At 42.4% G+C, this 14626-nt stretch overlaps 1 protein-coding gene across 1 annotated transcript in view; it reads left to right on the top strand.

Annotated features, from left to right (window-relative positions):
* MGMT (O-6-methylguanine-DNA methyltransferase) overlaps positions 1 to 13808 on the top strand; it is a 160570-nt gene extending 146762 nt beyond the window's left edge. The window contains exons 5-6 of the mRNA XM_010582013.1: positions 6423 to 6562; positions 13280 to 13808. Of these exons, the coding sequence (XP_010580315.1) occupies positions 6423 to 6562; positions 13280 to 13411 (272 nt within the window). The 3' untranslated portion in view covers positions 13412 to 13808. The remainder of the gene's footprint in view (positions 1 to 6422; positions 6563 to 13279) is intronic.
* The last annotated feature ends 818 nt before the right edge of the window (positions 13809 to 14626 follow it).

Raw genomic sequence — 14626 nt, 5'->3', positions numbered from 1 at the left:
TAATACATAAAAGCGTTATAAAAGCACTCCCCTCGCCCACATTTCTGTACTGCTCAGAAAGGGGAACATCGTGACCTGTGGGAGAGCACGAGACGACACCTGAGCCACATTATCAAATGCTCTAGTGTACTCTAATGGTTTTAATATGGACTGCCTAATTTTTATGAACTGATGTTTTGAATTTCATTAAGTATTTACTCATGCAACTGTGTCTGCAGAGCAGTATTCAGAAAACAGTAGACGAGATGGTAAAGGGCTCACACGGGGCAGAAGCGGGCACGGCAGGGTCTGCTGCAAGGAGTGAGGTTCCCCAAAGACGCTGCGTTGGAGGGGGCAGTTAACTTCAGCTGTTGTCAGTGTTACACGCCGGGGTGGTTTGGGGTTTTGGATTCTTGAACGCTTAATGACATCTACTTGAATGGCTGCTAGCTCTGTAGTCAAAATGCATTGCAGTTGACCTTAATTTATCTACAGATAAAGGTAGAATGAAAGTAGAATGTTTCCTCTGCTGGGGAAAAATGCAACGTTTTCAAGGAATATCCCTCCTTCAGTTGTGCTACTGCAATATGCACTAGAAACACAACTTCATTGTTACGATCCATGGTATAGGGGTGTGCTAGTGAGAAATAATTAAGTAAATAAATAAAAATATAAAAGAAGTGTGATATGTCTGCGGTCGTGGTATGCTGTCCATGGTGGTCCGGTGGCTCTGCCCTGCGGAGGGTGGCACTGAGCACCCACCTCTGACGTGGTGGGGAATCAACAGAGGCAGGAGCGTGGGGTCAGATCTGGAGGATGTGAAAGTGATATGTTTCAGGTGTAAATATTAATTTAGCTAATTAAATGCAATCGTAAATAGGACAGAGCATGGGAAACTATTGCATGAGTCACCTGAACCGTGCAGTTGTAGAATGGTGGTAGGAAAGGATCGATGTGGCAGTTATCACTTACAAACGTTTGTTTTGGAGTGGTGGCAAGAGACCTCAGCTGGAGTCAAGGCTGGGCAAATACAGAGTAGGAAATTTGAGCAAACTACTAGTACGAGCTCAGACAATGAATGTTAGGAGGAGAAATAGATGTGCAGGGTGTTGTAAATGTGCTCAGTAGCAGACATGATGAGCGAGTGAATTTTATTCTGCAAGGAAGTTTTTGACAAAAATGTTAAAAAAAAAAAATGTTTAGGCTGATTCTTTTGAGGCAGGGGGTTTCCATTAGATCTGTGTCTTATAAATAGAATTGCCATGTTTTTAACTGAGGAATTTTTGTCTAACTCTATATCCAAAATATCAGGCACAGAGGTGCTCTCGCAGGTCTTGGACTAACTAGAGGTAGAATTGAGGTAAATACTTCTCTAATCCCTCCATTATTTACCTGTTAAAATGAAATATGATTTTGTTGGAACTTTTGCCACTTTCATTTTTGTAAATACTTTTTTTTTACTATGAAGTTGATGGATTATATAACATCAGTAATAGATACTCTAAAATAATTAGATTATATTTGCATCTTCATTTGTAAAGCTCGGTCATTCAAAATGGCCAAGGTCTTTGCTTTGGTTCAGCTATTTAGGCAATCATAAAGGTAAAGTTTGACTTCATTATTTTCAGTTAGGCACATTCTGTCTCTATTATATATCAATATCACACAGGCAGCAACAATAAAAGTTCATAGTCTTTTCTCAGTGACTTTGGCAAGATGGTTGCAGCACCCCGATTTTAAGCAATCCTTTGCTTCTGTTGCGGTGAGATGTTTGGACTATTTTACAGGATACAGTATCACTGTACTGTCTAATCTGTATTCCCAGTAATCCTTTAATAGCAAGTAATAATTGCATTTTTTACCATAGAGTACCAGTGGTCAGGGACTCGCAGCCATTGTAAAAGGGAAGAAAAGTATTTCTTGATCTGCCTCATAACAAGAGCAAAATATAATTAAACAGTTAAGAGACTAGATGAGCATTTATCTTTCACATTCTGCTTGCTAGTTCAGTCTAGGGTAGGGTAGCAGTGATTGTTAGTATTCAGATTGCTGTTTAGGTGACATGCTTAATAAGGCTTTAACAGCCTGCTTAATAGCAAAGGAGGTTCAAAATTGCTAAAAATTAGCACTCTTGCTTGCATTAACTGTTTACACAGTTGCCTGTTGTCAGTAGAAGTACTTCAGTTTGAATATGAATCTGTTCTTCCAAGGTCCAAGAGCTAAATTAAGTTTTCTGGATTAGGTGGAAGCTCATGCTGCTGTGGGAACTGCTGTTTGGTAGACAAGTTGGAGTATTTTTCAAGTATTATGCTTGGTTTTTTATTTTTTTTTACCAATAGTAATAACAGTGAAAACCGATAAGCATAAAAACAAACAAAAAAGTTGTCTATGTAGTACCCCAGACAGGCTGCGAAAAAGCTGGCAAGAAGGGGTGAGTATTTATAACTGTTTCTTTGCATTTGCAAAAACTCTGAGGGGCAGGAACCAACCAAAAAACCACAACAAACAGAAAAACTAACATTCCCAGCGATCGGTGTTGAGGAGAAGGAAAAAAAAAAAAAAAACCAAGGTCTGTCTTTAATCCCTCTTAATCGAAGGGATTAAAAAGGATGTAAAATCAGACTGTGTTATCTTTTGAACCTCTCTTGCCCCGAGCCCTGCGCAGAGCAGGGCAGGAGCGGACCGATGCCGGTGACTCCGCTTTTTCCCCCTGCGCTGCCCGGAGCATCCCCCCCGCCTGCCGCGGGGGCTGAGCCCCTTCCTAACGCGGTAAATGCTCCAGCAGCGTGGTATTAGATAGCAGCGTATGACTTCGCTTCTTTGTACTAATGGCCACCTTCAATCACATTAAAAGTTGTGATACCAGGTGTTAAAGTAAACTTGATTTTCACTCTGTTATCCCCGTGCATGTAACATCTTTATATGGAGAATTAAAGTCCAGCGGGCTGTCGTGAGTGACCTCTGAAGCATTTAGGTATTAACAGCAGGGTCAGGGTAAGTCCCTCTTTTTAGGAGCTTATAACTTCTCTGTAAATATTAATTTCAGATCAGTCCTGGAACATCCACGCTTGGCGTCATGGTGCGTTGCTTTGCCAATTTACCACGGAGTTGGCAGGGCTGATAGTAATGCACAATTACGAGGTTTTTGACCAGCAAGTAAAGCACGGTGATGCCCGTAGGAGGAAAACATCCAAGAAGTCATTCACCTATCGCCTGTTGTTAAACAGGGGTTGCTCAGCCGGGAGAAGAGAAGGCTCTGGGGAGACCTTATTGCAGCCTTCCAGTACTTAAAGGGGGCTTATAAGAAAGGTGGGGACAGACTTTTGAGTAGGGCCTGTTGCGACAGGACAAGGGCTAACGGTTTTAAACTAAAAGAGTGTAGATTCAGACTAGATACAAGGAAGAAATTTTTTACGCTGAGGGTGGCGAGGCACTGGAACGGGTTGCCCAGAGAGGTTGTGGATTGTTCAAGGCCAGGTTGGATGGGGGTTTGAGCAACTTGGTCTGGTGGAAGGTGTCCCTGCCCATGGCAGTGGGGCTGGAACTAGATGATCTTCAAGGTCCCTTCCAACCCAACCCATTCTGTGATTCTATGAAACCGTCCCAAGGACCTTTGCGGTCCCTGGGTGCCATGGACACAGCAGCTGGAGGTGGGAATGGGGCTGTAGAGAGTTGGAAACCCAAGTCGGTCACAGGTCTGCCCCTTCCCATCCTTCAGTCCACCTTCACCCCAGCCTTCCCGGCGCAGCTCCAGCTCCCAGTGGGAACTGGTGAGGTGTGCGTTCGGATGTAAAATCTGACAGATCACTGGGCATTTAAATGAGAAATAGCCGGTTGCTCTGTGTTGGCCATAGTGTTGTGTTGCTTGGCAAGAGGGCAGTCCGGAGGCCAGTCACCTGGAGGGACTATGTACAGGGCGTGCGGTAGGTGGGTGCGGAGGAAGGAGAAAACTTCAGATATTCCCATTCCTACAAAGTGGTTCGGTTCAGCCATTGCTCTGCTGGCATCTGCCACTCCAGAATGACGTGGGCATCCTCAGCTCGCGGAGGTATAAAGTGTTTTCCTGTAACGAGAGAATTTGTGTGTGTTAATTTTTATGTGCGTATTTTACAGCACTTTATAATGACATTTAACGGCATAAAATGTTGGCACGCGCTGAAAATTGGTGAAAGTTCAGCCATCTAATTTGGGCAGGTTATGCTTACAGGCACTCACACTTGCAGACAGTTTAATAACAGTATTTGGCACTGTCTCTTAGAGCTGCTTAAACTAATTAATGCATTTGCTCCCTACAGGATGAAATTGAGTTTTCAGATACATTTATAAAATGATGTGCATGATTGCTAAATATTTCATTCTTTTGAACTATAACTTCGAGTGTTTTATGTGGGTGCAGAGACAGTATATATTCTCCCATGAAAAATGTGCAGTGGCTCTGGAAAGAGGATAATCTCTGCCCCTGCTTGTCAGAAGAGGATAATCTCTGTCCTTCTTGTAGCATGTTAAAAGGTACTCAATAATTTGGGCATCGCTTGGCACGGTGGTGCTATTGCTGGGGGGGGCTCTGGAGCTGCCCCATCCTCCCGCGGCCGCCCGGTGCTCCGGCGCGCTCTGCACCCGCTTCTCCCCATATTCCTACGTGTTTCAGAAAGTTACGGGTCTGTCACGTCCCAGCCCGCCACCTTCTCTGCCAAAAATGAGGGAAGAAAAGGGGATTTTTTGGACTCGGGCCCCAGCGACGTGCAGTCACTGCGTTTCATTGATTTAAAAGATGACATCAAGCAATAATTCCCCAAGACCCCTAAGTAGGCGAGGTTAACACTAATCTTGCTGGCTTAAAAAGAAGGTTAAAAAAATAATAAGTAACAATTTGATTTGAAATAAACCTTTCTGAAGAAATCACAGTAAACAAAATCTGTTTGCCTAAGGAAACCCTCCTAGCAATCAGCTAGTAACACAACTGCTTGTGCTAATGAACCCAAAGCTGTTAATGTGGTTTCTTCAGTTAAATTGATTCATGAATTTTGAAGAGAACATTATCTAATGAATTTTCTTTGAATAGAAAGCAATTAAAAGGACAAATCAGTCTGATTAACCCCAAAGTCACCCTACTGCCACAAATGGTGTACAGTTTGAAATTATATCATAAAAAACTAGAGCAGATTTGCTATCTCTTTGCCCTCTACTAATCCATGTAAATTAATGAACAACAAAGTTAATTTCTTTGATGACCCTTTTCTCGTATCACCTGGATTATGCTGATGTTTAATTTGCTTAATGTTATAATAAAGACTAAACAGATTTTTTCAATGAAGTGATTATCATTCCCTTCAGTTAAGAAGTGATTTTTATTATTTAACACACACATAATGCTGTATGGGTTTCCTTTAAGAACAAAATCACATTTCGCTATGTTCCTATGTAAAGTAATCAATGTCTTTTTTGACAACTAAAGAAAGAAAATGTTTTTAATCAGTTTGTTTCTTTGCCAAAGCAGGAGACTGAAGCTGTCAGCTGGGGGAAGGGGTCTCTTTTCCTTTTTTTTTCCCTTTTTTTTTTTTTTTTTTTTTTTTATTCACCAGCTCACTCCTCTCAGTAAGTTATTCACTAGTTAGATCTTCAAAGCTTTTACAAGTGCCTTGGAACAGCAATAGGTGTTCAACCCAACTAAAATCCAAACGCGACTATCGGTTTTCCTTTTGTAAAATAATCCTGGGATGGGAAGGTAAAACCCTGAGATGCAGAAGAAAGCTGGTCCTAATGCATTTGCTTATTCATTATTTCAGCAATTGGAACACTTAGAAGCAATTTGCTGGTGAATTAAAATTAAAATAATGGAAGATACATTATTATTTTTTTTCAGAGCCCTCTATCATTAAGGATGTGCCGTACATTCAAGGTCACAGCTAGTCCTTACATTTTGTAATGTCTGCAATGCTGAGCAGTAGCTTGGGGGTCTCGACTATAAAATGCAGTCAGCCAGGATAATACCGAGTCCGCTGGCTCTAGGGCTTCTTCTGCCGCGTGTCCCAGCTGAAGTTGGAAATTAGCTGGAGATGCGAGGGCTTTGTAAAATAGGTAGAGCCGGTTATTTCTTCCCTTTTTAATTTGACTCTATGCTAATTTATACTCTGCCAATTTAATGGAAAAACCACATTGTATGAGTTAACAGGATAATTGTACTTGAAGCAAATTAAAAATATAGGAAAATCAAAGCCTTAAATCCTTTTTTATAGTGATCGGTTACTTGAAGCACTCTTTCTAATAATCATGTATTTAAATGTAGTAATATAGGATACAATAACAGGACAGTGCATCGGGGCTGTTTAAATTTAAATTAGAAAGCTGCTATTGAGACTCTGCTTTGCGTTGGCTTTTTGAATATTTCATCTTGGTTTTTTCAGCCATGCATACGAACAGCGCTCGCTTCGTCTTCTTTGCAGATTCGTTCACCAGACAAGTGTTGTGGACCTTGTTGAGAGACGTGAAGTTTGGAGAGGCCGTTTCCTACAAGCAATTAGCAGTCCTCGCAGGCAACAGCAGAGCAGCGAGAGCGGTGGGAGGAGCGATGAGGAGCAATCCTGTAAGTTCATGTCAACTTTTAAACAAAGTTGATGGAAGATGGTGGATTTAGAGAGCTTTGCAGGCTAAATGTCATTAGATTAAATTTATCTGCTATGAAAACTGGTCTACCATGAGTAATAAGGTCAGTAAGTGTTTTTAATCAGCAATAATGCACAACCCAGTTTAATGTGATTTATTCCCTACCATTTATGGCATTAGATTTGAAAGAGAAACACTTCTTTTAATTCATCAGCCTCTACGCATTTTGTTGTTCTCAAACTTTCTTAGATATTCTTGGGTGAGGGAAGTCTTTTATCCCCCGACACGGACCTCATTTTGGCAGGGTGTGAGTAGCTTCGGTTGTGTTACCAGCAGTCCATCCTCTCTGGCATGGATATGTTTCTGAAAATGGGGAAGAGGAAGGATTTTAAATCAAGTAGGTACACGTTTGAATCAAATCCCTAATTGTCAGTATGGTTTTTCCAATACGGTTTTTTCCCCTGTGCGCTCCAAACAAGCTGTAAATGGCATTTCTCCACTGGATACAGGTGAGTTGCCTGAATTTGAACCAATGGGAGGGAGTAGCCCTCCAGGTTAGTTGGGCCTGTGGATTTTGGAAAAAACAGTTGTGTTATAATACTTGGTCTCTGTCTGTCTTCCCAGTAATTACCTCTCCCTTCGAGTTGTCCAGGATTAGATTTCCAGATGCATTCATGCACCTGCGTCGCCCCGACGGGCGTTAAGTGGAGTTGGTGAGAGTCAGCGGGTCGTGTCTCAGCGCGGCTGGGTTCGCAGCCCGTTGGAGCAGCCCCATCCTGAACCGGAGGGTTTTGGGGCTGCAGTGGACGTACCTGCGCTGCCCGAGGAGGGAGGAGGCAGTTGGGGGGGCTCGGGCGCACGGGTGGGCACGTCCCACGTGGGACCGGTGCCGCAGCCGGCTGGCGAAGGCAAGGAGAAGCCGGTAATGCGAACGCCGCTGTCTTTACGCGTTCGTTCTCTTGCTACGTGCCTTTAAAAAAATGAAAAACTTTGATTTCTGTTAATATCACTGTGGCCTTTTTAGCCATTCTTCCACATATTTTCCCTCATTAGCACTCGCCCTGAGCAACACGTGTCTTTCCATACCCGAATTCCTCTGCTTTTCTCCAGCGTTATACCTGCCGTAATCTTTGACCTCCTGTGTTGGTTTTCCATTCGGTCCTCTCAGTATTTGCTTTAATAAGGTACATATGAGACTGTAACGTGTAGTTGCAAAGCGGGTTAGAAAATCTGGTTTTCTACAGCCGGTGGCTTTACATACAGAAATAATAAAGGTGAGGGGGGTTTGCAGTGCCACATATTATCTTTGTATTTCACCTCATTCGTAATATCAACCTGCGTATTATGCGTAGTCAACCTGCATATCGTGGTTCATGGGTCTGAAGGGCCATGTAAAGATTTATACGGGAAATATGAGAAACATAGCGAATAGGTGCTCGCACTGAAGTGCAAAAGGACTATGTGTGTGTTTGCGTGTGGAATATGTGTGAAATTACAGATTAACTACAGGAGATGCGTAGCGATAAAAACATGTTTTGGAATGGGCAGGGCTCTCGTTACAGTACTGATTTCTTTTTTTTTTTAATCGTCAGCTTTCTGTTATGAAATATTGGGGTGGTATTATATTAATATAGCTCTTTTCCCCTAAAGCTATGCATTATTATCTATAATATGCTTAAAAATTTTCTGCTGGGGACAGAAAGCACTGCGGCCATAGCATGGGATGGGAAATAACAATAATAAGATAGGACCCCATTTAAAAAAAAATTGCCGTAGCTTTGCTGTATATTTTCAGAACTATTTTCATCCTTCCTCACAGGGGAAAAAGCAGGAATTTTCACACCACAACCTGCTGTTACCGCTACTTTGGATGCTGCTGCTCCACTGCAGCCTGAGGGCAAAGCTGGGTACATTTCTAGGCGATAGCAATTACATATCCTTTTGCACAACACTGTATTGTTATTCTTTGAGAACTGTTTCCTGTAGGTTTGCATTGTATTGCCTTATCTTAATGTACACCATATTATATTGGAAAGCATTCCATCATATTAAAATAGTTTGTATTGTCAAGTACAATACAGTGTATTGACGAAACGTAGCTTTATACTGCTTATATGAACTGTTTCATAGGAAAATCTGATAGACGCTTAAAATATCAGGGTGTACTTCTTTATTGAGCTTAGAAGCTTAAAGCCATTAGACGTTGTGTGAGTTTCTATGGTAGTGTGCTACCTGCGTAGAACTGCAGGATACCCGTGAACCTTGTACGTATATAAACACACTTGCAGTCTGTTTATCAGATGAGATATTGAGCTTTGAATCTAACTAAACAGTTCATTAAACCGAACACGTCATCTGGACTGCAGCATCATTAACGTATCAGCGCAGAATGCAAAGAGCTGTGGTGTTAACAACTGCTACACCTGCAACGTGAGCTCTAGGATATAAATACTGGTTTTGAGGAGCAATTGCTTCGAAATTATTGCAGAAATGTGATGTTTTGTTAAGCAGCAGATTAGTGATTTTTGTTCGCAGGAGGGAAGCTGAAACTAGTGAATGCTTTTATTGCGAATGTGAAATAAAAGTGAATGCTTCTATTAATGATTGCTGCAGAAGCTATGCAAAATAGCAAAATCGTAGTATGTTTGCACCTTGAGATGCTTCCTATGATTAAAGGACTAAATTATAAACGTGATGACTAAATCATAAACATGATTTAATGAGGATCGTAATAACAGTAAAAATGAGCATTTGAAATAAACCGAGCCTGGCGTTGCATTGTTCCTCAAACGTGTTGATAAAATTGCGAATCTCGGCTTTCTCCACAAAATACCAGAACATTTCTTCCTTCTACGAATCAAGGGTTGGTCTTTAATTTTGGTAGTGTGCATTCCACAGGTTTCCCTTTGTAGTTGGGTTGCTTCACATAATTCATACGATGACCTTCAACTTTATGAGAAGGTGGAATAGGTGCCAGCAGCAGCTGAAAGATGCGACATCTTTGCCTCAATTTATGCCAAGGACATGATGGGGATGGCTCACCTTTTGCAAGAGAAGCTTCAAATAGTTTACTGTGGTTCACATTGATTGCAAGGTCTGTGGTCCTCAAAGGGAACCCATAAAGTTCAATTAAAAATCTCATTAGACTAGTATAGGAGGATCAAAAAGAAATCATAGAGACTCATGGGAAATGGCGAATGTTGGGCTGATTAGTCCAAGGCCATCCTAAATGACTGTTCTGTGCCTTAAATAAGACGTCTTCAGCGGTCTGTTAACGGCAGTCATAGCTGCATACGTTGGTTTTTATATTCTCTCCAACTGCATTGTTGTTTAGGCTAAAGCCCAGCTAAGTGTACAACTGGGTGCTAGTATCGATCTATCCTAAGTCAAGGATATTATTCAACCAAAATGTTTTAAACAGTGGAGAGCGGAAGGAGTAATCGTGCATTTATGAGAAGATTGTGAAGTATGGATTTGAAACGTTGTGGACACCTAAAACTACTTGTGCGTTAATTCCTTCGGTGGCTGGCAATAACCCGGGACGCGTGCTGGGTGACGTTGTGGTATTTGCTTCTGTCGGGGAAGAGGGGGAGAAAAAGCAATAGGACATGAGGAAAGCGCAAGATGATTTTTTGCTAAGCATGATTCTTGTTGTATTTACAACGTGGTATTTCAGCCGTTTCCATTACGGTCTGGCTGATGGGGTTTTGACAGTTTGGCAGTTTCTGGCGGTCTCCAGCCCATCAGCAGTATAATGGGACGGTCGGGTTTCCGTTGCCTCAAATTGAAAACTCTTAACGAGCGGAGCGCCGCGGCGGAGCACCGCTCCGCTCCGTCCTCAGATGGAATTTGCTAAATGCAGTTCAAAGGCGATCGATACCTTGTGCAGGGAGTTTTTTTCCCCACCTTTTTGCTAAACAAACGCATTATCGAGGAGTTAGTTTATTCACAGATTGCCACGAGCGTTAATGACCGCCCAAGTCTTGTTCTGCCAGTCACCCAGATGGCTGTTGATAAAGATTTAGCATCATGTTCTGAGTGTCAGGGCTGTCAGTAGTGCTGAACCATTTGACCAGAAGAAAAAACGCACAGGGAGCTATTGATTACAGCTTCTCAGTGTCACTTGTTCACCAGGATTTAGGTATTGATGAGGCTGCGAGTGAAAACAAGCTCTTTCCCTTGTGGGCCTCTACCCAGAAGAACAAAAGCGAAGTTGGAGAAAATATTCAGCTGGTGCCCGAATCAGAGGGACTCCGTTATTGATCCGAGGGCCCCTTCATGTTATTTGTGTTGGAGACAAATCTATGGGTTTGGAAGTTTTATAGCGTTTGAGGTAGGGTCTGTGTAAGTGATGGATTCATGTATTAGATGAATTAGATTTCACAGCATGAAGATTTCAGCGGAGCTATAATATTATGAGCTGCTTGGTTATTGATAAAAATTACATTAAATGTAGCTGAGGCATTAAAGCTCCAGACTAGGGTAGTACTCCCTCTAAAATGTCCTTAGGGCCCTAATAAATTTTAGCAGGTTTAATTATTTTAGTAGTCTGAAAGTTGTCACCACAATTAAGCCAAACTGAAGCAATATTCAATATTTTTAAATTACAGCGCTGATACAGCCTTTGTACCGCGTTTTGTTTTACATCCGACGCTATGGAGGGTGACATACGGGCGCTTGCGTGTGTTAGGACAAACTCGGTATGAAATTCTTTATTTCGGGCATGGCAAAAGCGACATTTATTTCACACCCTCCTCTTCTTGCTTGATGGTAAGCGGCTCAGCGTTTGTGAATGGGTTCTCCACCGACCCGGGGATCATCCAAGCCCCGGCGTGACCTGCCAGCTCACGCCACCTGAAAATAAAGTCCTTTTTTTTTCCTCCACTTGGGCACGCATTCCATCTTCTCACACAGTTTAGCAGGAGAAGTCATCAACTTACCTCCCTGACAAAATTCCCCCAGTACATGGACCCCCCCCGGTTCAAGTCTCTTTGCACCATGTGAGCGGCAGCAGGGAACCGGCTCAGAAAAAGGTTTTGGCCCCTGTCCGTAGCAAGGTTTATTGCCTTACCGTCAAAATATGCTGATTTACTGTATATATTTTTAAAGAATTGCTAATTAACCTTGGAGATTTTTTACAGTGTATTGTTATGGCTTGTTATGGCTTTGTCACTCAAGAAAATCTGCCTGCAGTAACTTGTGCACACGGATTGTAAAAGACAGAGAAATCCCAAAACAGAGCAACACTTGCAAAAAACAACTTCTTTAAGGAAGTCATAAACCAAGCGCGGGATGGTTTTTTAGAGTAAAGATTTTATTAGTACTCACTGGAGTTGTCACAGATGCATAATTCACTTGTGGCATTGCCAACTCCAAATAAAGCAGCTATTATAAGCATTTTTTATTAAACTTTGATTAACAATAAGCACCTATGTGTATTCCTGTCTAATGTGATAGCCTGTGGGCTGAGATCAAGATTTTAAATTTCAGCCATTGAAATTGCTTGACAAAACCAGAAGAACCCCCCAAAAAACCCCGATTTATAAAGGTCTGGCCAGTAGCTGTTGAGCTACTTTGGGGGTTGCCCATCCCAGACTCAAATATGAGCACAGCTTGAACTGTACTGAAATAACTATTAAATGGGATTAAAATAAGTCAGTGTAAAGTACGTCATTTGTCTGTGTGTCTATATATAAATAAATTATACTTTTTGACTTAAAATATCCAAATTTGTGAAAACTGCACTTTTTAGTGAGTTATTGTTTTCACAGCTATATCGTTGCAATTGAATTACTATGCAGTTACCAAAACACATACGGCGTGATTAGAGATGATGTATTGCATTTTTTATGGTGTGTACTTCAACTATGATAATCACCTGTAATAAAAAATAAGAAAAAAAGCGTTTATGTACTTCTCTACATTATCAGTCTATTCTGTAACTTCTTGCATTGATTTTTCAGAATCCGTGACATTTGGCTATAAATGATACAAAGTAGAAGGCACGAGGAAAAAAGTTCTTAAATTGGTTAGGTGTGAATTAAATCTCTCCTGTTGTAGGTTTTAAAAATTCACAACCCATTTTGGATTGACTGGCTGTTAAATAATAAATAGCGCCTTGTTCTTACATAGAATTTTTCAGCAGTGCACGTGGAGGTGCTATAGCGAGAGGAGGAGATCTGCCGAGGGAGCTGGGGCTCGGGAAGCTCGCTCCTCAGCGGTCTGGGTTTTTTTCCAGAAATACGTCCTCTTCTAATCCCGGGACGACGATTAAGAGTCGTCCTGTACCTCCTCGCTGTCCTCGTGTGCGTTTTGGGTCTGCGAGGCATCGTCACCCACCCTGGGCATTGGAGGGGGCTGGCGCGGGGCAGGAAAATCCGCTCCTTGCAGAGAAGTTTTTCTTACGTGGGATTTAATACGTCGGGCTTCCCCTTTTCAGGCTTTACATCATTCTTATGTACTCAAATTTCTCCTAATCCTTGCTTTTCCCAAAGAATTGGGCTGGTCCCGGGCACGGCCGGGATTCCGCCAGCGTGCTCTGTAACGTGGCTCCTTCAGTCCGGTCCCCGCGAGCCCGCTGGCGGACGATTCCTGGTGTAGCGGTGGATTTATGGGCACCTTCCCCAGCCGCCGATCCCCTCCGCCTCACCCTTTGCTCCCTTCCTTTTTTTCGTGTGTCTCTGTGTGTGTTTCGCAGATCCCGATTATCATACCGTGCCACAGGGTGATTTGCAGCAGCGGGCAGAGCGGCAACTACGGAGGAGGAAACCTTATGAAAGAGTGGCTTTTGTCGCACGAGAAGCTCCAGAAAGAGAAGTTAGCATATTGATGCAGCTCAGCCACGGCTGCTAACCAGCCAAGACGTACAACCGCGGATACTTGGCTTATAACAAGCTCTCAGAGCACCCGGCAGAGTTCAGAAAAATGGTAAATATTTGAGTGACATATAAATATAATGCAACATCCGAAGTGAAATGTGCGGTGGCACCGCTATATTAAAAAAGCGGGATGCGTCCTGGGGGATGCAGCTCGTCTGCCCTTTCTTGTTTTTACATTTTACAGCAGAATGACTACAGCGGTCCAGGCCTGTTGTGCGTGGATTTTGTTCCCATCTCCAGGCCTGTTTTGTTCTATTTTTAATGTCCATTAAAGCAGGGATAAGGGAGCGGGAGGGACGTGGCAAATGTGAGGTGCAAGCCTCCCCCCGAGGAAGCAGCTGGCTGGTCCCTGCCAGCCTCCCGCCCCGGTCTGCCCTCGCCTCTCCGGTGCCTGAAACGGCGTTTTACGTGTTTTACCTGAACAGGAGTTAAGGGAGCACGCTGAGATGCATTCCACAGCCGGCGGCTATGGAATTGCTCGTTCCCGGCTTTTCTTTTCGGATCGCGAGAGGTGGGACTAAAAAATTTTTTGCCTTTGTGAGTGGTGCAAAAGGCGGGTGGAAGAGAAGCTGCTGGCAAATTGTACGAGAGGTCTGTTTTAAATAAGCAGTTTGATTAGCGCAACTGGGGCAAAATACTGAGGAGCTCATCGTAGTTGCGTCTTTATCAGCAGCACGTTTGCTTTTATCGTTTGGTTTTTTTCCTTTAGATTTTTGCATTTCTCTGTTCCGCGAAGCTTTATTTCCTGTAGCCTCTCTGTAGAAAGGATTCAAGTATTCAAGAGATGTTAAAGCTAAATTTTGAGGTGGTTTAAGCAGGGTTCTCTGCAAGTACGAGCCACCAGAAGCTGAAATTTTCAGTATGGGAATCGTAAATTGTAACATGGAAATACTGATTTTTTTATGTGTTTTATCATATTTTCATAGATGTCTCTTTAGAAAGGCCATTGCTAACCAAGAAATTATTGTGTTACAATGCGTTAGTTAATATAGTATTATTGATACCTCAGAATTACTTCAATAAAAAAACTGCTTTGCATGTACGAGTGTCTTTGTGTATGTTTGTAAATAAAACACAGTATATGATATATGGAGAAAATAAACTATACCCAACTGTACAATATAAAGCTGTATTTTTATCAAGGGTTTCTGGTGGCAATATAAACC

Source organism: Haliaeetus leucocephalus, unplaced genomic scaffold, assembly GCF_000737465.1.
Source record: "Haliaeetus leucocephalus isolate CR32 unplaced genomic scaffold, Haliaeetus_leucocephalus-4.0 Scaffold830, whole genome shotgun sequence".
NCBI classification, from domain to species: Eukaryota; Metazoa; Chordata; class Aves; order Accipitriformes; family Accipitridae; genus Haliaeetus; species Haliaeetus leucocephalus.
The sequence above is the reverse complement of the archived record's forward strand: the minus strand, read 5'-3'. Positions and strand labels throughout refer to the sequence as shown.